Source organism: Rhea pennata, chromosome 1 (genome assembly GCF_028389875.1).
Source record: "Rhea pennata isolate bPtePen1 chromosome 1, bPtePen1.pri, whole genome shotgun sequence".
Classification (NCBI taxonomy): domain Eukaryota; kingdom Metazoa; phylum Chordata; class Aves; order Rheiformes; family Rheidae; genus Rhea; species Rhea pennata.
The window spans coordinates 160,018,647-160,045,385 of record NC_084663.1 but is presented as its reverse complement, the minus strand read 5'-3'; the positions used below and the strand labels follow the sequence as shown (position 1 = coordinate 160,045,385).

The following is a 26,739-nucleotide window of genomic DNA, read 5'->3' as shown; positions in this document are numbered from 1 at the left end:
ATTCCAGCTGGGCCTTAGCCTTCCTTGTCACATCTCTACATACTCTGGCTGCATTCCTATCATTCTCCCAAGTAGCCTGTCCCCTCTTCCACATTCTGTGTACTTTCTTCTTCTGTCTGAATTTGGCCAAGAGCTCCTTGCTCTCCCATGCAGGTCTCCTGCCCCTTTTGCTGCACTTCTTACTCATAGGGATGCACCGCTCTTGAGCTTGGAGGAAGCGATGTTTGAATACTAGCCAGCTCTCCTGGACCCCCCTTTCCTTCTAGGGCCTTAACCCATGAGACTCCACCAAGTAGGTCTCTGAAGAGCCCAAAGTTGGCTCTCCTGAAGTCCAGGGTTGCAATCCTGCTTGTTGCCTTACTTCTTTCCTGCAGGATCCTGAACTCCACCATCTCGTGGTCACTGCAGCCAAGGCTGCCCCCAACCTTCACATCTCCAACCAGTCCCTCTCTGTTGGTAAGGACAAGGTCCAGCAGGACACCCTTCCTCAGAGGCTCCTCCACCATTTGTGACAAGAAGTTATCATCAATGCACTGCAGGAGCCTCCTCAACTGTTTGTGCCTTGCTGTGTAGCCCCTCCAGCAGATGTCAGGGTGGTTGAAGTCCCCCAGGAGAACCAGGGCCTGTGATCCTGAGGTTACTTCCAGCTGTCTGCAGAAGGCCTCATCAACTTTCTCTTCCTGGTCAGGCGGCCTGTAGTAGACACCCACAACAGCATCCCCTATGCTAGCCTGCCCTTTCATCTTTACACAGAAGCTCTCGACTGCCTCCTCCTCCTCCACCCCTAGGCAGAGCTCGATGCATTCCAATTGCTCTCTCACATAAGGAGCAACTCCACCACCTCGCCTTCTGGGCCTGTCTCTCCTAAAAAGCCCATAGCCATCCATGGCAGCATCCAGTCATGAGAGCTATCCCACCATGTCTCCGTGACTGCAACGAGATCATGGCCCTGCGATCGCACACAGATCTCCAGCTCCTCCTGTTTTTCCCCCATGCTGCGTGCATTGGTGTTTCAGAGAGGTGGTCATGCCTGCAGGTTTCCCAGGAAGGGTGTACGGGGGTCGCCCACAGCCATGTCCCAAACGCACATCCCCGGCTGCATGCACCCGTTGGAGGCCCCCCAACCCGTGTTTTGTTGTTTACCCTGTCTGTATGACACCCCACACACACATGTTTTCTGGCTGTGGAAATGTCTCCCCTGGAGCAATATTTTACTGCAAAATTATTTGACTATGGCATTCATACATACAAAATGAAGAAACAAACATTTTGAATTTTATGGATTCTTTTTTACAGGAATAAAAATCACCTTTCCTGTTTTGCCTTGGACTATAGTTTTTATTGTATAGCTAGAACATAGATATAGAAGATGGGATGATTTTCTGGCATCTGAGAATCTAAATTTGTTTTCCCGTGGGAAGGTTGAAGGTTTAGAAAACAAGCTCCTTTTTGGTAGGAAGTGCTGTGAAGTAGAACTTTCAGTTATAGATTTGCTCATTAGGATAACTCCTCTCATAAAATGTCATAGCTAACAAGAGATGGGAAGAAACAAGTGAGAAGGTAGATATTGACTTAGTATCTGTGATGGAAATGTATTTTGGCAGTTATATTTGGAAAAAAAAAACTGAATTAACTTGTTTCTAAGCTTTTTTTTTTGTGTGTGTGTCTGTGCGTGTGTGTGTATGTGTGCGTGCGCGTCTGTGGCGTGCGTGCGCATTTTGGGGTTTTTTTGGTGTAATCTGGCACTTCATACAGGTCTGTTGGCTACTGTTCAGATTGCTCACAAATAGACCACTTAGAATAAAAACTAATATGGAAAGGATTACTAGCTCCAGTCTTTTGCCATGTAATCTCTGGCACACAGAAGCTCTTACTTCTGAAAGAAGAATTAGGCTTATACTGTGGAATAGGCTGCTTGGGTAAACAATCGTTTTAACAAAATGCACACACAATAACTTCATCAAAAACCATAACAAAGCTTTGCTTTTAGGAAAGCATTGGCTAGTTTAGGAAATGAGTCACTGTAACCCTGGCCTGAGAAGTACTTTTTTAAAATAAGAAACTACAAAGAGTATTGACTTAGAGGTAGACTTCACTTAAATTAGAAAGACGTTATATGAATAAATAAGGTTGTATCCTCTCAGACACATGGAGTGAACCCACCTCTCTAAAATACTTGTAATTATTATTTGAGGGATTCAACTCTGAAGTGATTAACATCCAGGAAAATCCCAAGTTCTAAGAAAGAATTTCTACATGATTCTCATGTTAACATGCACAGGAAGAACTCTCATCAGAGCATCATTTTGCTCAGTGGTAGTGAAGTACAGCCTGAAGGATATGTTTCTACTTTCCTGCTTCTCTACTCACTTGATCCATTTCGGATGCAGGAAGTTTTTTTATGAGACCAATATAGTTTCTCTTCCATAAGCACATATTGAGGAAACTTTCTACTTTTGAGTGTATTCCTATTCATGAAGCAAATACAATATGTGTTTTAAAGTACATCTGTAAGATACTAGTCATCTTAATGTATCCATCATTTTTAGTCTCATTAAAAAAACAAACAGTTTTTTCCTATTATTATTATTCCTGGGATGAATTATAACAATTTATTTGAAAAACAGTAACTTTTTTCAATATTTAACCAGTTAATCTTAAATATGCTGAAGTTTAAATGGGTTGCATGCAGGAAAAAATGAAATTTGGCAAAGTTTAATTCCTTTGCAAACTTCACAGGCTTATAGTCTCATTCTTGGCTTACTTCCGTTCCATGGAAATACTGAGAAATGGAAATAAATTTGGGCAGGGTTCAGTGACTCAGAAAAAGCAGTATGTTCTTTTTGCAGGGAGTAGATACACATGTTGTCATAAAAAGAATAAAGACATTCTAATTAAAAAAAATATGTAAGAATTTAGCTCTGACAAGCATTTTGAGCAGTACAGGTATAAACTCATGAGAGCTTCTAAAAAACATTTCCACCAACAGTAATCAGAAAAAACCCAACTCTTGGCTCATTCAGAGCAACTTGCGATTTGCTTTCAGAAATATGCTAGATTCCAAGCTGTATCAGGAGAATGAGAACTTTTAGGAAGATAGCACATTAAATCAATAAAACAATCTGTTACTAGGTATTTTTGGAAATGAAAAGCAGTACATTTTTCATTTAAAGTAATTCTGACCCCTCCTGTCTTCTCACAAAAAGGTAGGTCAAGAATTTGTCTTAAAACTATACAGCAAAGCAGTACAAGAGCTTGAGAGCAAAACATAGGAAACCCTAGCTCTAGATCCAGACTTACACCACTAAATCGTTCATGTATTCCTACTAAATCTGGTAATATTGAGTCAGTTTGCACAGTCAAACCGCCATACACCTTCACCATACACAGGGTAAATCATAACAGAAAAACAGTTCTCAGATATTTTTTATTTCTGTATTAGAGATAATAGTGGCTAAACAAAGACTGATATTATGTGTCGTGTTAGTCAGCCTCAAGAGTAAAACAGAAAACTTGGAAAAATAGACAGCCTTTTTTAATGTGCATTCATTCTAACATTCTTACATTTACTTACTTCATTGAAATGAACATCTTGCATTCCAACATCCTCCATCATTGAAGCCTCTTCATCTATATTAGGTGTGATTACTCTGAAAGCAGTACAACCTTGCCTAAACATTCCTACGTTTGCAAAAGAGAAATATACATATTTATCTAATATCAGCAAAATAATTTGTCCACCAGAAAAACATCAGACCATTCTGTGATGCCAGATGCGGCAGAAGACATATTTAAATATACTTACACAAAGTCAATAAAAAAAATTCCAGACTCCCTCTATGTGATTAAAATCCTAGAATTCACATTATTGAAGTATAAATAGATTTTAAAAAGCCCCCAAATTCTAATATCTGGACTCTCTCTGGATAGTTTTGTTTTGTCCCTGGAAATACCACAGGCAGAAGTTCGACCCTCCATGTTACAGAGAGGAAATAACTTCCATACAACAGCAGGGGGGGAAAAAAAGCAGGTCACACAAAGAAATCACAGATTATGTAGTTACTAGTTACTTGTTATTGGGTGTGGAAAAAGATATTAATAACTTAGACTGCAGCTCAGTTTTCCACTCTGTCTTTATCTACATCATCAAAAGTCTTAAAGTTCCCAGTCAGGTATATGAGAAAAGAGAAGGTTACATGGCTTTTATTAAGGAAAAAACAGATCTCTAGAAGAAATGTCCAAAAATCTGTTAAGATTGATTATGATGCTGAGTTCATGTTTTGTAGGCAGAGTTACTCTGAAACATTTACGTCCAGAACACACTAACTTTGCCTTTGTATGACAGTTGAAAATAAAGCAAAGGCACAGGTCTACAAGAGAGCTTTCCTGTTCCTTTTGTGCCTCTTGCAGGGCACATGTTTAATATGTAAACTATCTTTCCCATCCCCCTCCAACCTGCTCCAATAATTTCAGAAGCTTCACTGTGACTCAATCTTAAATGATACCAAGGCTCATCACAAATCTTTTTTTTGATGACAGCTGCTGGCACAGAACATCAAGAAAAGCAAAGCATTCTGAGCATTAGTATAACTGACTCAACAGCTGAAGATTTTTATGAATTTATTTCAACTTCTCAGGCAATGACAGATTTCCCTACTTCAGTGAGGGATTATCTAGTGAGCAAGAACACTTACTGATGAGGCTAGTAAGAAGGGGTCTGGCTTCAGCTATTATCGACTGTGCTGCAAAGCGCAAATTTTTACTTTCCAAGAAATCTTGCTTCACTTTCATCTGAAATGCTTCCACGTAAGTATGCAAGTATGCTGTTAAATACGTGGATATACATTCCAGTTAAGTCAGAAAGCTTTTCTTGAGCACTTCTGCCTACATATTCCTCAGGCAAACTAACGATATTCTTAAACTATAATCAAAGGTACAAACATGGAAGATTTCAGAATCATACCTTTTCGTGTGAGATACTCTGCAACCAGTGCTGCTACATGGACATAACACATTGCTGCCTAAAACAGAAATTGTAACAAATGTCAGAAATTACTGTTCTTTAGTGGAACTATTAAAAACAACTTAAGTACATAAGAAGAGCCTTAGTTCTGAGATAATTTCTTCTGTTTTCTTTTTTGCTGCCTTGCAGAAGATGTCCTATAACTGGTTAACGATTCTCCATTATATTTATGCAAAACCGTAACTGTGCAAGAGCATTTTTTCCCACTGGAGCACTGAGCAGAAGGATAGCAGTACACTATCTGAGAATGACCATGGATTACAAGTTAATAATGCCATCCTGTAGGTAAACCCAGCAAATCTCTGGGATATATTACATAAGGTAGAGAGATAATAGTTCTGCTCAATATTGATGGTGCTTTTGCTAACTTGCTTGGCGTGTTTACTGCCCCAGACCAAGAAAAAGGTAGAAAAACTGGAGAGACACCATTTGAGAGCAGCAAAAGCAGAGATTTAACCTATATACAGAATTTGAAGGTATTTGGTTGGTACAGTCTAGAAAACAGAAGACAAAAAGAAAGGCAGAGTAATCTTCAAGCATTTGAAATGTTTCTGAGAAGTAGACAATGATCACTTTTCTCCACAGAAAGGACAAAAAAAGATGCAATATTACTCTTTAAGTAAAAATGATTTGTGCTGAATAGCAAATGATTTTTCTAACTGTAATTGATTTGCAATGGAATAGTTTACATATAGGCTGTAGAATTACAGATCCTGGAGTTGAAGGTAAAACCTTAAGTATCTATTCAGAATCGTCTCTAATTCATACTTTGTATGGGGTTGGAATAAGTGATCTACAGAGGTCCTTATCTAGCCATATAGTTTAAGGTTCTATTTTATTTAATCACAAATTAAAAATAGACTTGAAAAACTACAAAAAGAATTTCTGAAGAGTAAATATGGCATCCAGCAAAAAATTGAGATGCTTCTTTCAAAATGCAAGCTAGTCACAGATGAAATACTGCCTACTCTCTTTGCATTGCCACCATATAGATAAAAGAATTATAGTATTAACACATGAATAAGTAAGGTAGCAGATAGTATCTCTTGTAGATATTCACTCACACGATGCTAAGAGTAACAAATACTTTTATGACACTGAGTGATGTGATGCAACAAGATTTGTTCTCAGATGAAACAAACTTCCAGAAAGAGCCTAAATTCATTCTGTATGCTGATAAAAATACTTAAACTTGATCAAGACAAAAATCCCCTCTCCTGCTACTGCCCTTTCCTAGAAATAAATATTTTAACAGCACGGTAAAGTCAGATAAAATTATATTGAACAATAAAATAGCTAAGTACATTGAGGTTTTTTTTACTGGTAAGCTGCATGAATTAGAATCATTTGAACAAATCATGTAAAGCTACCTGGAGGGAAACATAAGGAGTGGCTTTTAAAGTGTTTTAGCAATTGATAACTAAAAGATACTTGTAAGTAACTCTGCCTTTACCACTGTTTATATTGAGGATTCCTGGGGCAGTTGCATATCAGCTATAGTAGTTAAACATATGCCTTACATAAATGATCGGGAATGACTTACAGATGTATTCAGGAGACTAAAAACCTTGCCATTGAAGTTAATCTACTAACAAGTGAAAATTTAATAATAAAAAAACCCTTATTGTATTACACACTAACAACTACACACAATATTTTAAATTTCAAGAAAGTTAAGCTTATCAGGAAGCTAATATAGTTCAATTTTATTTACTTACTTCTGAAAGATCCCCGTTTTTAACATGAATCCTTGCCATGCTGTCTAACCATGTCTTCCTTAGTTCGGGTGTACTAGCATAAGACTTTGCTAAACTATACTGGAGGTCCACAAGCATTTCTGGATCATTCTCATGCTCTTTCATCTGAGCTGTAGCCATCAGCACGGTACGAATACGTTTTGTTAAATCCTTAACATCAGAAGGGAATGTAGTATGCTAAAACAAGGAAAAGTTAAGTGACTATTTTCTTTTTCTACTCTTTGCAAAATAAAAAGTTGAAACAATTTCAAAAGACACTAAGAAACAGTTTTCAAGCAGTCTTTCCACAACATGAAAAGAAGAATCAAAACAGACCTTGATAATTCTGTCGCTATTGGCACAATTATTGATGATGGAAAGGGATTGCTGAAATCTAGTTCCTCCAATTCCAACAACATCAGCAATTAACTGGCTTACTGAAATAATAACCTTGACAGAAACAAACATGTTGTTAGTATACATTTCATGAAATAACTCAGAAATGTAAGCAATTACAAAGGTTTTGTTCTTTTCAATTGAAAGACTATTTCTTTAAGTGAAATTGTATTTGACAGATTTTTTTTTTCCAAAAATTACTTGTATAACAACATAGGCAATTTTATGAGAAACCAGTTTGTGTAAATTATCACTGGTATCCTCCGGTCTAAAAAACAACTGCTTAGATGAACTAGTCAGAGCTGTAAAAGTAACACACACAACTTTCCTATGTATTTTTGTTTTGTTGGAGGTGCTTTAAGTGCTTGCTATTCCTCCTCCGATATAACAAGGTATGCTATTTCAAAAGTAATATCTACAAAACAGAAAACCTGCTGCTCACAAATACAAAGTTGTATTTCCTAGGAAACACAGAGTCATTGAACTGTTTCCATTTTCACATAGTGAACATACTTCTTTCCGTTCTTAACCTTGAATAGTACTGCCCTTGGTTGAATCCAAAATCATCTTTCTTATGGCTCTATTTGACAGGACTTTGCGTAGTTGTATGCAACTGCACATCTACAAGCATAGGCAACCCAACATTTGAAAACATGAAAGAAAATAAAGTATACTAACTTGCAGATGCGTCCTAACAAAAGACTTCTTCCCTGTGTAATCAAAATTATTTCTCATTAAGAAGTAAAGCAACTGTGAAGCTTCAGTACGAATTGAGCTCAGTTTGGAGTTACAATACTTAAGAATTTCATAGCACAATGCAGAACACATATCAGCTCTACCTTCATAAAATGTAGAAGGAAACTGAGGAAAAAGCAGAAGAGAAAAGTTATCCATTAAAGCTAACTTCAGTTCTTGATAAAATAAATGTGTCAAGAAAAATACAAATATATTAATATTTCCAAACAATGTTTTTTAAAAAAATCAATTATAGTAGTTCACAACACAAAATAATTTTTATAGCAATTCAAAGAATGATTACTCATGTTGTTTTGGGAACCTCACAGTCCTTATTTATCAAATTCAGTTTGGGGTTTTAGTTTTTAAATGTTTATGGACTATATTGTTAATTAAAAAAATAGACAAATAACTGAAGATTAACTATTATAAAACTTCTTACCTTAAAAATAAGTGCCCTTAAAGCTACGAAGACATTTTTCAATGCTGCTTCTGACTGGTTCTTTTGAAGGAAGCAGAGGTATACATCAAATACTTTTTTCATCAGTGGATTATGCCCATGATCAGCCAGTAGTTGATTCTTTAAATTGATAGTGAGAATTTATAAGTTTTGCTCTGCAATATGTTTATAATACTCTAAAAGTATATACACAGATCATCCAAAATGCTTTTGCTTCAAACAAGCAGGAAATTTAAAATAATCTACATAATATCACAATGTTAAATAATGCAAGCAAATTTTAACTTTAATTAGATCTAATATTTTATTAACTTTGCTCTATAAGGAAAGTGTTGGATTTTATGTAGACTTATAAAACAATGATAACAGATTTTTAACAGCTGTTAATTAAATCAGTAACTATTAGCAGTTCCTTGAGAAGCATGCTCGAATTATTAACACACATTGGTTATACCAGCTTTAGCAGCTCAGGTAGTGGAATTTTCTCATAGTAGTACCTCTTACAATGCTCTAAACCTCCCTCCCTACCAAAACTCAATCCCACCCGCTTATCACCTTCCTTTACTGTCCTAAAATTGAAACCAAAAAGGCTGTTAAGGATGAAAATATTTGCTACTTCTCAGAGTTTTATCTATATCAAGAACCTAAGGTACTATCTCAGGTAAATTTTAAGGAAATATTAGCTCAAAGAATCTTTTAAAAATTGTTAGATTAGGTACTTTGGGCCTAAAATAGACCTGGACTCTTGTAGCACACTTCATGTTCTCTCAAACACGGAAAAGATGTCTAACCGCAGATGTCTCCTTTTCTACCTATGAGGATGCAGGCAACAGAGTTTCAGCATAGTCCTCAGCATTTCAGGTACCCTCAATATTAAAAATGTTAAAAAGGAGGTCCTACATTAAAAGCTGCACTGAATACTGGCCTGCCATGTAATATGCTGATTATGTCCAAAGGAAGCAGATAGGTCTTACATGTGTTTTAGTGCAATTGAATATATGCTCCTGATCATCTGTCTGTCTCGGCTGGATCTTGCACACTATTCTGGTATACTATCTCCTTTCTGAACATGCTACAGTTAGATAACCTTGATGGACTGTCATTCCAAGTGTGATAGGCAGCTGTTACTTAAAAGAGTAGTGTTCATTGTTCCTACTTTTTAAAATTTGCTAAGTACCTTCATTTTTGATTCCATTATGAAGCCTACGGAGAGAACTGGCCCTAAGCACTATCTAATTAAGCTACTAATAAAAGGAAGAAAAAAATAAGTTATCTTTAATGTAGTTACAAAATAGTTAAGAATTAAATTCTGATCTCCAAACAAGGACCTGGATTCGAAGAGGTCCACTGATATCATTATGGGAAACACAAGCTAAATCTTTCATTCCTGCTTTTAATAGTTTCACCAACAATACTTAAGAATGCTGAAAAAACAAACAGGAAAGGTATGCAAATGATCTACTGGACACTGATACAACTAAAAAGGTGGCTCGCACAGAGGAAAAACTAAAGTTACAGAAAAGCAACACACAGAGAGATTACTGCTGTCTTACTTAAAGAGTAGCTGCCCAATGCCAATATAAAAACCTGATAGCATCGAAACATAACTTATAGCCTTGTCATATTATAATACATCTATCACACCAAAGGGCCTTTAAAAGATAGTTATACTACTAATATCAAGTAGACACTGAGGTTTCTGGATATGTTTTTAGAAAAAGCAAGGATGAGTAAAGAGTTTCCAACAGATTACTGTTGATCAATAAGCAGTCTCTTTCATATTATATTCAGCTTTACTGTTAACTTTTCAGGCATGTAAATTTTGAACCTGCACTATTTAAAACAAGTGGATTTACTATTGATTGAAGTGTAATACTTGCATGACTCAGATGTAGAACCTTTTTTTAGGCAATAATCTTACATTTTTCCATGAAAGAGGTACGTCTGTGTGCAATATTTAACTAAAGACATATTTAACAAAGCATTTTGCTTTGACAGGTTATCAGCTACTAAATGACACAACCATGAAATATTTGTGTTAAAAGTGAAATCAAATACTAGAAATGCTAAAAATGCAATGTGTTATTACTATACAATATAAACTATAAATTTAAAAATGTTTTTTTAAAGTAATTTTTCTGAAAGATAATTACAGGACATGTCAGCATTAAGTCAAGGACAAACCTTAAAAGCCATTGTGAATAATGATAAAGTATCCAAAATTGTAAGGCAAACTTCAGTGGCAATATTTGCTTCAAGTAAAGACTGGTGAAGAACATCTGCATCTGAGTGGCCATAGCCTACAGAAATTTCAAACAAAGTGTAAGTGCTTGATATACTCACTTCAACAGTTCTTATTTGCAAAAGGCTTGCTGTGCTAGGGAAAGTTTAACAAAAAGGGAAAAGTTTGACAAAAGTTTATATTAAATATAAAATAATATTTCATATGATTTTAAACACTTTTCAAATATGTGTGCATATACAATTATTCTAGCAAATTTACCTAAGATTATAAATTATAGCAAGTACAAAAAAAATGTTAACAACAGAAGCACTAAACAGCAATTAAAATCTTAAGTGCCCGCTATTTAAAATATGTGTATATATCTATAGAGCTACCCTAAAAGGATAGGATGGAGTTACAGATGAAAATACGGACTGGTAATTTAGAGATGTTATAATGATCTCAAAATTAATCATTATAAAAATAAAACACACTAAGAATTGAAAGACTACGATAATGTACTTATGAGAATGCAGCTGAAGACCCAAATAATTAATTCTGGTATGTAGCAATATCGTGAGGTAGCTCCAGATTTGATCAAAATATTTGATTGCTTTTAGTTCCATATTGTACTTAATTAATCTAAAAAACCCATATCATAACCAATGCTGAAGTGTGATACATTGGTTATGTTTGCTAACACTTAACTTTCAGAATCAGATTGTCAAATGTGTCCTGGTTGCTTTACACAAATTTGGTCCAGATCACAGTGACACATGAGACTTAGAGTCAACTTAGCATTGCTAAAGCACTGAAAAGCATAGCATAAACTTTTGAGGCTAAGAAAAGAAGAAAGGACATTCTTTTTATATTGACACCTGGCTACTTTCTGCACAGTCTCTGCTTCCCAATCTGAGCTACACATGCATGCTTGTTCAGATTTTTTTTCCCTCTTTGATCCAAACTAAGCAGACCTAGTGCAATATGTAGCTTAAAAAGAAGAGTCATTTTTGGAATCTGTCTCTGTTTTTAAGAACTAAAATATGAAGCCCAAAATCAAAGCAAATAAAAAAGTTATAATGTAGCGAAAAAAACCTGCCTTATAGCTCTCCCAAACAGTGGAAAGGTGCCAGAATAACCACTAGTTTCTGTGGACTGACAGATGCTTTTTGTTAGGAAGAAGACACTTCTTTCTTATCATCATTTACATTCTATCTGCCTCCACCTCTCCCTCCTCCCTCATTCTTTTTTTTTTTTTTACGGCTGCAATCCAGTTACTTTCTTCATTTTTGTAAGGACAGAAAGGAACAGGTTGCATTTGGAAACAAGTTTTAGCACAACAGCCATTTGCCAATATTTTTCAAACACTTTTTCTCTAAGTAAGAGTGTTCTTTTCCTTAAAGATATTTGAAGAACAACCCTTTTTCAAAGCAGTCACCTTTAGGTGACCAGAAATTCTTATGTTAGCCTGTGGTTTTGGCACTATTGATAATACCAAGACACGCTTACCATTTTGAAAAAATGAATCGAGGTTAGGGGGAAAATTCTTTAAAAAATAATTTGCTTGCTCTTCCAGAAAATAAAAAAGGACTTTCAGATCTGAAGAACTGTGTAAGGATTACTATAAATCACAAATAAAAGCTGTAGCCATTGGAGAAGATTCCAAACAGTTACAACTGTATTCTTTCCATAGATAATTAAAACCAACCAATCAAACCAGCCACTCTGTCTACTTTGCATTATTATTAGAGATAGACAGAACATTTGGGCAGGATGTAAACTAAAAGGGAAACTCAACTGGGCTCAGTTAAAAGACTGATTTAGCAGTGATTTTTCATATATATGCTAAAAATTGAAGTTGTTTCAAGCTGCTATAGTTTTAGAAAAGACAACTTTACATGAAGAATACAGTAATAACACACTCAGTATCTACTTCTCATATGTAATTTACAGGTAATTACGGCATTACAATTACCACATCTAATATTTGCATCTGCCTGGATATGCATGTGTTTTGGAACGAATCTATACATTCACACTAATGCAGAATAACCGGATTTAAAAATACCTAAAAATTGTGAAAATGTGATCATCTCTAATGACTGTGAGGTAGACAATGCTTGTATACCACTATTGCAGGCCAGGGTATGTCTCTCATATTTCAGTGTGTTTGTGCGTTGCTGTGTGTTCAGCTGAGCTTCCTCCCCTCCTCCATCCCCAACAATATACATACAAATCTACTTTCCTGCTTGCTCATATTGATATGCTTCAAAAATTTGAAACATTTTACAGGGGCCTAATTTCTCTCACACTGTACTGGAGATATTAAGGTTATAATTTACATTTATAGACAATTGTCTTGCCAAAGGATCATGATTTTAAGAAGTAGTAGAGCAACTACCTCCATCAGGTACATCCTTACTGTATGTATCCTATACAGGATACCCAAAAGATTTATTAGGGTTCTTAACACTATCTTAGATGCATGATACAGACTGACTGCCACGCAAAACTGAATGTTAGGCAAGAAAAAGAATCAAATATATAAAACCTAATTTCACATTTCACATGGCTTTTATAGCAACAAATTTTCACATTATAAAACCACAGCTAATACAAGGAGTAATATTCTTATACTCATTCAACAACTCATCCAGCATTAAAAAGCTATTATCACTTTATTCAAAGTTATCTGAGATACCTTCCTTGACAATCTCTTTCAGTCTAGATGGAAAACAGCTGACAGTATCTTTTCAACATAGACACGAGTTTATTAAAAACCTTTAGCTCAGTTTCGAAATTCAGGGAACCTTGCTAAGTTATGGAAATATGAAATCTCTTTGCATACAGAGACCAGAAAGAGCCATTTTATTTTTCTGAGAATTTTTTTTAAATCAATCTTTACCTACTACAAGTATTGCACAATACTAGAAATATACTCATATAGTGTAAAAGGTCTTTCTTTTCTGTATTAAAAATATGTAGAAATTAGTATGATACAGCAATAGCAATGCCGCTTACATGACTGCTATACAGTTTTCTCATATTGTGAATTCAAAAATTTACATTTTTTAATTAAAGAAGGTGAGAGAATGAGCTTATAACATAGAAAAATATTTTTCTTTTTTCTACTAGTTACATTGTAAGTCTTATGCTACTAGGGCATCTGTTGTTTTACATTGCAGACAATGAGTTAAAAGGCTTTAAGTACCTGTAATAGACAGTAAAGTATGCTTTGGGAAACAAAAGAATGAGTATAGGGAACATACAGTTAACTCACAAAATTACTTTACTACACACATTTCTTTTCAGTCAGTGCTGTATTTTACTGGACTAGTCAATCATTTTCATTGTGTTTTGAAACTGAAACTTTAAAAATGATGCTTCAAAATAATTTATACACAGCATAACTTGCAATTTAAGAGGAGCATACATAATAAGATAGGACAAGCAGATTTAGTTTTTAATACAGAGTCTTACACAAGCTGACTTCAACCTGATTAAATCTTACCATTGTCTACAGAAATTCCAAGAACACTTGATATCTTTCTCACACTGAAAACAGAAAAATCACTTCATTATTGGATGTTTTTTCACTTCCAGACAAACTAGATCACGGGCATCACACTCTTCATAGATATTCTAGGAACATAATTCTAGGAGATGTCAAAACATGGAGATATGGTCAAAGTGCATATTTTAATTGCTAGATAAAGTGGGAAAAAAAAGAAATCTAGTTAAGCCAATGCACAAAAATACATACATCCTGTAACCATGCACAGCACAGAGTTCAAGTGCATGTAATTTTTTTAAAAAATGACTAAAATATAATTACAAAATATGCTGTAGTTAACCATGCTCCATGTTATGGCATCAGCCAGTGCTGACTGTTCTGTTGCAAAGCAGGGAACAGATCGTGGGACTGATTACAGCTACTTGTTTGACCTAGAACAATAAAAGTCATTGAAATGCACTGGTGTGGCTGTGTCCTGTCTCTGGTGTTGTGGTACTAGTCGAGGATGATGAATGTTACGTTGTCATGAAACTTACTGTGGTTAAAAGTGAGAGAGTTATCCAGGCTGCTCAGCTGCTGTAATCTGGCATGCATCATTCCTGTTCTGTTACGGGAAACAGGCAATGTCTGAGATTTTCGATCATGAACTATGGATCCCAACCCCTCCTGGTTCCTGCAAGATGGGTGAAATGGGATAGAAGCAAAAGTTAGACATGTCAAACTGCAGCAGGATAGGAATGTTAGTTAAGCAATTACAGCACAAGAAGTTTTACAGAAAGAATTGTAATGCAACCTATTTACTGTTTTACTTATAAAACAAAAATAGGTAGCTTAAAAAAAAGCATCACAGCAAACTCTTTCTTAAAAAACCTCAAGGCATGAAAGCAAAAGCACACAAGCAGTTGCTCTTGAAATCAATTTACTTCAGAGCTTTTGAGAACACGAATATTCTGAAAATATTCAGAATCCAAAACCAAAATCCTTTATTTTGACTGTACAAAGTTTAGAAAAAAGTTAGGACACACAAGGCTAAAATTAGAAAGATTACATGCAACAGGAGAGCATGAATTAACTGAGGTATTATCATGTACATCTTACCCAAGCAGGAAGGGAGAAGAGCCATATACTTTGTTAAACTTGCAGCAATCAAGTGAAGAAAACAGAAAAGTGATCTGTGTTAGCAATCAGTACAGGCTAACTTCCTACTGTGTACCACCACCAGAGCTGATGAAAAATAAAAACCAGTGCTTGAATTACACAATTCCCTGTTCCCTTTTACTCTGTTACTTGTGCATTTTAAAAGTGAGTGCATTGATTGTGTCATACTTTGGTGTAATGACAATGTGAAAGACTAGAAAATTACTTTTACTGGGAGAGTAACACCTCTGCAGTACACAAGATGATTTCTTTAGCTTAATTACTTGAGCATAACATGCAACACAGATTAAGTGATCAGTCAACAAAAAGGAAGTGCTTTTTTTTCTGAAAACTAGTCAAATTAGCTTAATGCATTTCTAAAAACCCTAAAAATTGCAGAATCCTGTAAATCCAGAGTTTGAAGTTCATTGAAGCAGAAGAGTTACAGTCAAAACCTTTAAAAAATTGGATTCATTTTGGCCATAGACTTTCAGGTCTACATTCCTCCTGAAAAATCTCCAGGAAGGTAGTCCAAAGCTTTTTGTTTGTAAAAAGATATTTACATGCTATTAAATCTAAATTAAAATTCTAACATCTTAGTCAAAATTCGTTACCATCCAAAGTCAGCAACAACTTTTTTACTGAGTTCAAAAGGGCTAGTATTTAAAACTCACAAGTTTAATTACAACATCATCACCATGTTAAGCACAATATGAGGCATAAACAGTTTACTATCTTTTACTCTATTATAAAACTACTTTGCATAAAAAATATACAAAAATATTCAAATAATACAGTAAAAGTTTCTGACACCCACAGATTTTCTCCTAAGGAGCTTTCAATGGGAGCATACAGGCATCTTCAGTCTTTGGGGTAAAAAATAACAGCTTTGGAATGTTCGCTATTCATCTTTCAGTAAAATAGTTATATATAAAATTTCTAAAACATTTCAACTGTCATTGTTAAATCACAAGTGAATATAGAGTATATTTAAATTACAGGATTAATTCTTCCCAAAAGACTTCATTTTAATGAACAAAAGCTCCTGTAAAATCCATCTGTTAAATGCTGCACTTATAAACCTTTATAATAAATTACTTTAAAACACACTTGCTCCCATCATTCTTAAATAGATATCAAATTTTCAGTTAGGACACAGATTTGATAATGCAGTAAGCAGTTGCGTACTTCAAATTGTTTATTTTACAGTAATTTTTCTATTGTCACACAATATACTTGTCAAAGAGATTCAAGGCATATTGTACACACTACTATCCTTAGTGGACAAGACTGCTAAATTTAAATTCCACACAGTACCTGGCTATATATCGTTTTCCCATGTACTGGAACTGGTGTAAGCATACTCTGTAGAAAACACATAATAAGTCAGAGAAGCAACACTTAAAACAGCTTGTAAAATTTATGTATGCTGGAATCATTCAACTATTATTTTTAATTGACTTTATATACTTATAAAACTTCTTAATTTCTCTGATCCTTAAAATTCCTTTCCACTCCCCAAGCCAAGAAAAGCTAGACATGGCTCCTTCTGAAATCAGTCATTTATGGTTCTTACTTTTGTCCAAATAGGATTAATATTAAAAGACAAACAGGGGTGCCTCCAGATCACACCCATCTCAATACTCTGAATCAAAACAGCTGGTATGAGCCTAATAATGACAAGTTAGAAGAGCCAAAAAGGGAAAGAACAGAACACCCTAGGAAGTAGTAAACACAGAGCTCAAGTGCTTCATTTTTGAATGGATTTTTTTATTTAATATTTATAGAAGAGTAATGTTTAGCCACAACTATCACAGACAAAATTTCATTATATGAAATGAGGTATAGCTATTTTCCAAAGGAACTGCAATCCAGTACAAGTAACATGCAAAGAACTGAAGCAGAGAGCTAACCAGACATTATACATGTACACAGTTTGCAAAACATGTGTAAGAGCTAAAATAAGAGCAATAAAGCTGGATTCTTTCTCCTTGGCCTAGAAAGATTTTTTTTCAGGACTCTAGATACCAAGACAATAACAATGTGTTTCCCTTTTCTAAAGAGAAAATATTTTCTAAAAAAACCCTATTTTTAAAGGGAAACTGCTTATACTAGCTTTACAGTAATCAGAAGACAAGGGTACATCCTAAAAGATAAGAGTATTTTTTCATTAAAAATCCATACTTCAATATGTTTTATCCATGTTCAATATGTTGTTATATTTTAAACAATCCTAATACTTCTAGTTTCAGATCCATCCAGAATATTCTCAGTATAACCTAACTTTTCAGGTGCCTCTGCTTTTCTCCAAGACTGTTAAGTATATAAAGCTGCTGACTAACAAATAAATTAGAAGTCACTTTCAAATGAAAAAAAATAGTATCGTGGATGGAAGCTGTATTAATTACTTAGTATCACCGTTTTCTCGCTGAAAATAATTCTCTAGATAATTCATAAGGCTTAATACAGTTCCTCTTGTTTCTCAGGTAACAATATTCTAAGAATTCTTCATTCATTAAAGTGTAAATCCAAACTGAAAGATAGTTTCCAGGCTTTCTCTTTCATATGTCAGTGTGAATGAGGGAGGCAGATGACAAACAGCCTCTTCAAACCAGCTCCATTTTGTACTCAGACCCTAAGTAGACTAGCTACCTCCAAACTCTAGAATCAGAACAGCATTTGCCTCCCTCAGACTTGTCATTCTGTTTGCATGTTAACCTCATTCTCCTTTCTCATGTCACCTTGTCTTTTTTTAGACTTTAAGCTCTTCAGAAAAAGCTCTTTGGGTGGAAAGTAGCTACCAGAAACACTGCCTCATGGTAGTAATAAGAAACAATATGTATTAATAAAAGTTACAATCAAAATGAACATTATTGATATTGGTAAAATACTGCTAGAAATGGAAGAGGTAGACTTCTATGAGCCCTGTTCCTGTGCTGGTTCAAGGAACTATGCATCATCCACAGCATTAATCTAATGGGAACTTTATTCTGTATTCCTTGTTTCCACAAGGAATACAGAATTCCACAATATTTCTATATTGTAATAGAAACTTTCTCTGCTAGTCAGTAATTGAGATTGCTCATTTGATCACAAATCAATAAGAGGTCTCCAATAGCAAAATACTGTTTTGCCACTAATTAGTCAAGGTTTATGCCTCCACCTTAGAGTCTACTAACTAGGCTCATTTACTTGTTCAGTTCTGTCTCTGGTACGATCACTATTTTGCTAGATGCTCTTTACTAATATATTAAAACACATACCTACAACACATTTCTAAAATAGACTTTGAGTAGCACATTCCATAACAAAATTAATTGCTGATATTATAATTATTGAGTCTGTACTATGGAAAAAAAGAAAAATAGCCTGTAGAAAAGCTTCTGTAGTGTCTCACTTAAAGCAGATAGTGCTTCCTCACTTTTTACTGATGCATCAGCCAATGCTGGCGTGTAGCTGTTGACAAGAAATACCACGTTCCTTCTGTATCTTTTCCCTTACAGTACAGTAGAAGGGAAAGCCAGAAAGACATGCCCCTTTTGTTTCTGAAGGTATCTACCTCAAACAGCTTTGATATGTAACCACACCATTTTAGCAGTTCACATTCCAAGCAGTTTTGAAAGCAGACAGGTCAACCAAAGAGTTGGTTCCTCTTCTGGGAGTACAGCAACAGTCTGAGTACTCCTCACTGTTTAAGAACATGCCTGAGATCACTTCTATATACTCTAATTCCAGAAGCTATCACGGAATATAGACAGACACGCAACTGTGCACATCAAGTTTAGGACTTCTAAACGAAGACTGATGGTATTTTTTGCAAGTAGGAAAAAATATATACATACACATTTAAATCCACACTAACAATTTTAACAGCAAGGTGAAATGTATAACTTTATGAGAATTTTAACAAGATCTTACTCTGTAATTGTGAAAAAGTCCATGAGTTCAGATTTTGTAGCCTTGTTCCAGTATGTAAACAATGCATCTAGAAAATTGAAAAATATTAAAACCAAACATGACAAAGGCAGCAAACACATAAAAGCATTAAGCAGAAGAAGAAATATCAGTTCTTAGTTTTTAAGATGAGGATTCAGAGAATCTGGAATTACAGATGATTACTACTATTTAGAGATTTCCGTGAAGCTGATTATACAATTGCACATGTAATTTCTCTAAATGAATTCCTATAATATGCTTTTAATGAATTCGCAATTCCCATACTACTTCATATTTTGGAGAGTAGCAGGTGTGTAGTCAGTGATGGTTTAAGTGGTCTAAAAACTTTGGAATAGAAGACTTCAGAATAGTTTGAAACAACAGTCTTATAATCCGCTTCTTTATAGATTGGTCTCAACATTTTAAAGTTTTTTTTAAATTCAAATTTACAAATTTTCTTTTGTTTTAATCACAATGTTTTACCATGCATAGGTTTTCAGCACTGGGTGGGCTATCGTGGTCAGCCATAGACTAGTCAACCAATCAAAATTACCTGGGACACACACAGACTCCAAAAAATGGCTACATGGTTTTTTTTCAAAGCTTGCAGTTACACAGCCAAGACATGGACTGTTTTGCCAGAAACGTTTAAAATTAGCTAACAAATTCAAAATTAGTACTGAGATCTATGACAAAGTTTGTTTGATACTTGTTCTTTTACACTAGAATTCAGACTTACCCCTCATCCCATTGTGAGGCAAGTTTTATATCAACGTATTAAAACAGTAAATTTTAACCTGAACTTCCTGTAAACTCTTTTTAATAAATACATTACAAAATGTAAACTAGTGAAAAAATATTTTCCTTTTTTATTATTCCTTGTAATTAGTATACACAAAATATCATCTATGTAATTACATGAAAATCTAAAAATGTGCCTAGATATTAAATATTTATAACCTTTCAAATTTTTTTCTTAATTAAGGAGTAAAATAAATTTGAGTTCAAGTAGTACTCCATAAACCAGATTTTTAGGATTTAACAACAAAATATGCTCAGAAAATAATCCAACTCTTGACATATTTTGCACAAACTGAAAAATTCTGTATCTATATCAAAGGCTGTCCCCTTTTTTTCTTTTTAACACTGATCAAGATTAGTGATAATTCTGAGTTGTATAGTTGTATAATCCTATAAAAAAAAAGGATTTGCCATTCATGCAGTATTTGCGTGCACTCCCCTGATAATTTCAGTCTTTCAGAATTTTCAATGTATAATCTTGCAAATATTCCTGGAAAATGGAGAAGCACAAACACCACCACTCCCAAAATGGAAAGACACAGCGATCAAGTAGTTTTGTTCACAGTCATTCAGGACGTTCTGCAGAACAGAGAAATGGACTAGCAATATCCTCTCCTACTGAACGCTGAAGTATTTATTCTTCACTTCCATTCTCCAGTCCAGACTGTACAATCACACAGAAACATGTATTTGCTTACCAAGTCCTTCAGTTTGCCTCATGCGTTGAAGGAATAATGAAAATTTAGTGGCTAAAAAAATTTCAGCCAGGATTTAATTTGATCAACCACATAGATCTGTAAAACTTGGCGCAACATGGCACCTAAACCTGAAATATTTTGCTAGTTTTTAAGAAGTGTTAAGTCACAAGCAAAAATCAAACACGTCTCTTCAAATTTACAGAAGTTAGGTGGAATTACCTACCATCTGACATACTTCTTAAAATATGAAGAAAACACATGAGCAGACTCTTGATTTCTGCTTGATCAAGCTTGTCATAGCGAACTACAGAACTTCCTAAAGTTCCAGTCTGTTGATTCTGAAAGGAAAACAGACAAGGATTTGGCTGAGAAGCTCTTGAATTGATAACAAACTAAAATATTTTAAATTATCTTATTAATTCCTGCAACAGAAACAGGATCTCAGAATGGAGACAAAATGTTTCATAGAGAGAAAGACAGGTCAACACCTTATACACACAAACACCAGACTAAGCCTCTTCACCTTCGTCCACTTTTATTTCTTCTTTGGACAATTTTTTTTTGTCCAAAATAGAGGGAAAGAGGTAAGGTTACCTAACAGTGACTATCGGTCAAGATAATTATGAATAGGTAAGCACATTGGAGAAGTGGACATGCCCTTTTTGCTTATTTGAACACTGTAAAAATAGACACTACTGTTAGGCAATACGTATATACTCTTTCACAGAATCTGCTCTTGAACAGGTGTTAAACCTAATGGTAGATAGGCCTTTCCATCTAAAGACATAAGAACTCCAAGGAAAACATAAATGTATGGGAATAGTACGCTTTCTGGAAGACCAATCATGAGCAAGAAACTTGCCTCAAAAACCTTTCTTCAGCTTCAAGACTTTTTTTTTTTTTTAAACTTCCCACAGACGTGGGGACTGTATAATCAGCAATACTTAATACTGAAGGAAGTCTGTCCAAAAAACAAAATCAAAAAAAATCCATGACTGATCTTTTAAAGTGTACATCTAAAGAGCTACCCAAAGCAGAAAACAGAACTGTGAGAATATAAAAACTGAGATGTAGGCTGTGACTTATCTTTAAAAGAGTCATTTCCACATGAGCAAGTGTTAAAAAAAACTCAGTTAAAACTGAGTTATGTTACATTGCTTAAAGGATATTTTATGTCCTTTTTGAGTGCCTTAACCCTCACTTTGAATAGAAGGTCACTTATCTGAATGGAAGGTAGGCAAGTCACTTAATAAGTCTTCTCTAAAGTTATCAGTCTGATAAAATTGATCTATGTAATTCTTTGGTTTGTACAAGAAAGCCGGATCACCTTGTCCTCCTGATCTTTTTAAGGATACATTAATCATACTGAAACATACCCTCTATATCAAAATTGGGAAAAAAAGATTATATATACATATATATGTACATATCTCAGAAGTAAGTGTAATTTAAGAGGAAACTCACACCTATATGACCCTGATTACTGTATATTGTATAAATACCTCACAATCTTTGAAATATCTCTAGTCAGTGAGGAAGTGCTACTGTACAACTTCATGGATATTGAAATAAAGTAGGCAAGTAATGAGTGGTAGAGCAAAAATTTAATTTGAGTTTCCTAGATTTTTAGGATACTATCCAGAACTGGACAATATTCCTTCTGAAGCAGTTGAAAACGTACATGACCAAAACTAGGACTACAAAAATTATCTCAAAAAATCTATAAAGTGTGCACACATAAAAACAGAAAGTGTTACGCTTGCAGCAAGTTCTGATCTCACCAGTGTACTTCTATGTGCTACTCTGAATAAAAATCAAAACAAAAACACGACTTTTTATAGTAATGGTATCAAGCAATGAGCAAAAATTTGAAGATACGTACATGAAACAATTGATATACACCAGAAAGAAAGTTTGGAAAGCAACAAATAATAAGCCAGGATTAAGTATTATTCTGGGAAAATATTAACAGCATGCAAAACACAAATCCTATATTACCTAAATTGCCAGACCAGAGTAGAATTTTCAAGGGATATTGCTTCCTTTGAAAACCCTTTCACTTAATAAAAACACTACACATTAGTAATTAACAACATGAAAACTAAATAATAGATGACAGTATTGCCATTTAGCAACAGTATATACACAAGGTATTTATTTATTTGCTTGGTCAATTCCAAAGAATATTTTTTAGTCCTATTTATATTAAAAACACTAAGACTCAGATCCTGCTAATATTTAACCTGATTGGATTTTTATGGTTAAATTAAATCGTGTACATAAACTATTACAGGATTAGCATTTAATGGCATCTTACATGGTTGCTTTGTACGTATTTGCCTTAAGATTCAACTGTTGCAAAGAACTGGCAAAACTACAGATCACACACTTCACTCAGCAGCTTAACTCTACCAAGCACAGAAAACAAATACTTCTTGTAACTGAAGAGAGAGAGCAGCATGCAAAATTTTCTCTGGCAAAGTTGGAACTGTCAGAAGTGAAAAATCCATAGTAACACGGTTTTTCTTTGCAGGGTGAGAATTTTCTTCTTCTTCTCCATTAGGGCGCATAGCATGAGCAGAGTGCCTTCTGAGAAGCTTCTCTCTCTGCCACAGGAAGGCATGTCAGAGTCAAGGGGAAAAAGTTAACATGTTGTGACACGCACAACAAGATCTAAGAAAATGAAATGTGATCAGTATCAATACAAGCTCCAGAAAGACATGACTGAATACTTCATAGCTACCGCAGGCAGAACTCCTAATTTGTAACAGGTTTAAAGTAAAAAGATTTAGAAAAGTCAAACTAATGTAAGAAAAGTCACCCGGAGAAAGGGCAGTAATTGGTTTTAAAAAATATTTAAAAAGCTACATATATTGTGTGTAGAAGAGGATGAAGCAAAAGTCCCCACAAAATCAAAGAAGTTGTCACCACTAGATTTCAGTTCTCTTAATGTACTTCATTTAGTGATTTGATTCAGTAAGGAAATACCAGCTACTTGCTTATGTCTCTAATTTGAAAAATCTGTTCTTTTGTTTTCTGCATAACAGCTTAATAAATGCAATGCAAAAAGAACTGATAAAATAACTATTTTTAAACAGAAAAACTTAGATAAAATACTGCTCTACAGCTACTCTAAAAAGTCCAACCCCGCGGGAGATTACAAAAGTTAGAAATGGGATGAGCTTTTAATGAATACAGGTCGTTTTTGGTTTTGCTTTACCTTATCAAGGGAATTGCTCTTGTCACTTTGCCTTTCTGGGAGACTGTTTCCCGAGTCTGTACTTATAAGAGAGCCTCTCGAGTCAGCATTCCTCACACAGCTGATGTTTGGAGTTGATGTAGTATATGGGGAAGCTACATAAAACAAAAGACCATCAAACCACGACACGTGTACTGAAAACAGTTACTACCTAGTTTAGTCAGACTTTTAAAACCACCATATATATACATACACATACACACACACACACACACAAATATATATACAGACACTTTTTAAGAAGGCAAACAAGTAATTACATTTACATACATATAATGAAGATAAATTATTGCATGGTTTCAAAAATGTGTATATACACATGCATATACACACAAACTTCTGTACAAATACATAGATATACATGAAAAACAAATATGTACAGATACGCACACACTCACATGAAAAAATGTGTATTTTTTAGAAAACTCCGCTTCTCCATTTTTCATCTGATACGATTTTTCTGTTCACTAGTAAGTGATACCACTAGTTGTGGTAGATAACAAAACACCCAGAAAAATACACTGAGAAGAAAGACGGGAGGATGTTCATGTTTGTGCAAAGAGTAATCCACCTAGAGGTGGTCTCTAACATCACTTACAAAACCATGGATTATGATGCTCTTGCCAGAAATGACTAGAGCTGGTCATTTCCTATTTCTTTGCAGCAAGACAAAAAACTCAGCTTTGATGGAGGTGGGGAGCAAAGCAGCTAGCTCCAGGAAATAGTTCCCCTCCTCTTTTTTGTTCTGCTTTTGTTTTTTTGTGTTTTGGTTTGAAAGAGAAAGACAAACAAATCCACAAACACTTCACAAGAAAGATTTTATCTGCAGACTGCAAATTTTGGCCTGCACCAAATAGCTGATTGCATTAGGACTCTGTTACCTAAAGTAAAAGTACAAATCTAGGGATTGTCTAAAATATAGTCACTGTGGATAATGAAGATATTCTCAGATAAACCCAGATTCAAACTCCACTAACTTGTAACATTCATGCACACATTCAAAGAGCAACCGGAGTTGGACATAGAACAGTTATTTTTAGTAATAAAGGAAAAAGGAAACTTTAAGGGCTTACCGATGCCAGAGATAACACCAAATAGATCTTTAGGAAGGCTGTTATCCAATGTGTTTCCTGATTTTTGTGGTGTTACTAGCTGACTGGCAGTTGGCAAATTAAGTGCATCATCCTTTGCACTCTATTTGGAAAAGAGATAAAAATGTGATTAATATTTTCCAGCATAATGATTTTAGTGCATATTACATACTTTTATCTTCCAGAGCACTATTTGTTTTATGTTTATTTCTTAAAAATTAATTTCTATTAAATATGTTCAAAAGCATGGGATGAGATGTGCAAATATTTGCTCAAGCAGAGACAGCTTCAAATTTAAGACACCTCAAAAATACTGACAAAATGAATAGTCTGTGGAATTTTAAACATTGAAAAATAGGCACTTCCAAAACACACAGATTACTTTTACTTCATACGTGCCAATAATTCTCTTATTGGAAGGGTATTTTGAATTTCTTTCTTTCTTGATTTGCAAGAGGAACACAGAAAGAAGTGGACAAATAAAAATAAAATAGTTCTTTAATCTCTAACTCTTAGATTCAACAGTTATATCTAATCATGTTTTATCAATATATTCATTAACAAATTCCATTTGAATTCATTCGCTTATAGCTACCTCAGAATACAGTTGTTCCAAAAGCTCACTCCTTTAGAATTAAAAATGTTTCTCTATTTTCTAGAAAATTAAGTAAATTTATTTTTGGTCCGTATATTTTGCTATTGGACTGAATCAGGAAAATAAGATTTGTATATATACACATTATATAAAACATATATATATACACACATATAGATATACATATATATACATAAAACTGCAATTAACATAGTCTTTTCTGCTGAATAGCAATAGCAGCTACTGATTCTGACAGGGTTTTAGCAAACAATTCTATATTTGTTTGAAGTCAGTGGAAGTCTTCTCTTGCATAAGAGATAAACATACGTAAGTGCAATATTACAATCTACAAGATTGTACAAAATGGCAGGAGAAACTATGGAGAAGCGTAATTTCTGAGAAAAAAAAAGAGGCATTATAACTTAATAAAATCTTCTCTTAGAACAAATGTATCAAAAAGTTGGTAACAGATACAAAAGGAAGCCAACTAGAATTGCAGAAACAATGGGTATTTTTGACTTCAACTCTACACTTCCTTCAGCTTCTTTGGTACTTAACTAAGAGCTGCCAAAAAAGGTATACTGGGTCCAATCCTATGCGGTTTATAGTTTTTATTGAAATATAGGAATATCCCCAAAGATAATGAAAAAGCAAAACGTTACATGTCAGTATAATCAGATGGCATCAGAATTACACTGTGGCAGTTTCTGTAGCCTAGCATTCTTTAAAAACATTGGAAGTTCAAATAAGGATCTGTAAAGGTATTGTAATTCGTATGTAGCACCAAACTATTCAATTATGATGTTAGGTGTAACTTACCTACATCAGAGAAGCTGGGGCCAAAACCACAAAGGTAACTAAACTTCTAATTGAATAAAAAGCAAGGAGAACATATAAAGAATTCTGAAATTTTTCAGTTTGCCAGAAGTTTGAAGTGTTTCATATATGTGTTACCATTAATTATGAAAATAAATTCAGAATATTGCATAGAAATGGTCACTCACATTGCTGGAAGGGTTAACAGGAAACGGAGACACATCTTTGACATTGATTCGCTGAACATTTTCTATGAGCAGTCCAAAGAGTGGCAAATACATAGTGGCTATTCTTGCTTGATGGTTCTAAATAGAGTTA

At 34.5% G+C, this 26,739-nt stretch overlaps 1 protein-coding gene across 8 annotated transcripts in view; it reads right to left on the bottom strand.

Annotated features, from left to right (window-relative positions):
* DOCK9 (dedicator of cytokinesis 9) overlaps nt 1–26,739 on the bottom strand; it is a 144,185-nt gene that overhangs the window by 22,317 nt on the left and 95,129 nt on the right. For 5 of the 8 annotated variants that reach the window (XM_062566816.1, XM_062566819.1, XM_062566817.1 and 2 more), the window contains 14 exons: nt 26,610–26,726; nt 24,993–25,113; nt 23,881–24,014; nt 20,884–20,998; nt 19,144–19,210; nt 16,543–16,590; nt 14,625–14,761; nt 10,535–10,650; nt 8,333–8,470; nt 7,834–8,016; nt 7,096–7,209; nt 6,742–6,957; nt 4,964–5,021; nt 3,575–3,681 (listed from right to left, as the gene is read on the bottom strand). In XM_062566816.1, the coding sequence (XP_062422800.1) occupies nt 3,575–3,681; nt 4,964–5,021; nt 6,742–6,957; nt 7,096–7,209; nt 7,834–8,016; nt 8,333–8,470; nt 10,535–10,650; nt 14,625–14,761; nt 16,543–16,590; nt 19,144–19,210; nt 20,884–20,998; nt 23,881–24,014; nt 24,993–25,113; nt 26,610–26,726 (1,671 nt within the window). Of the gene's footprint in view, nt 1–3,574; nt 3,682–4,963; nt 5,022–6,741; nt 6,958–7,095; nt 7,210–7,833; nt 8,017–8,332; nt 8,471–10,534; nt 10,651–14,085; nt 14,130–14,624; nt 14,762–16,542; nt 16,591–19,143; nt 19,211–20,883; nt 20,999–23,092; nt 23,267–23,392; nt 23,432–23,880; nt 24,015–24,992; nt 25,114–26,609; nt 26,727–26,739 lie in introns of all 8 variants that reach the window. The other 3 variants (XM_062566824.1, XM_062566820.1, XM_062566821.1) reach the window with 3 other exon arrangements.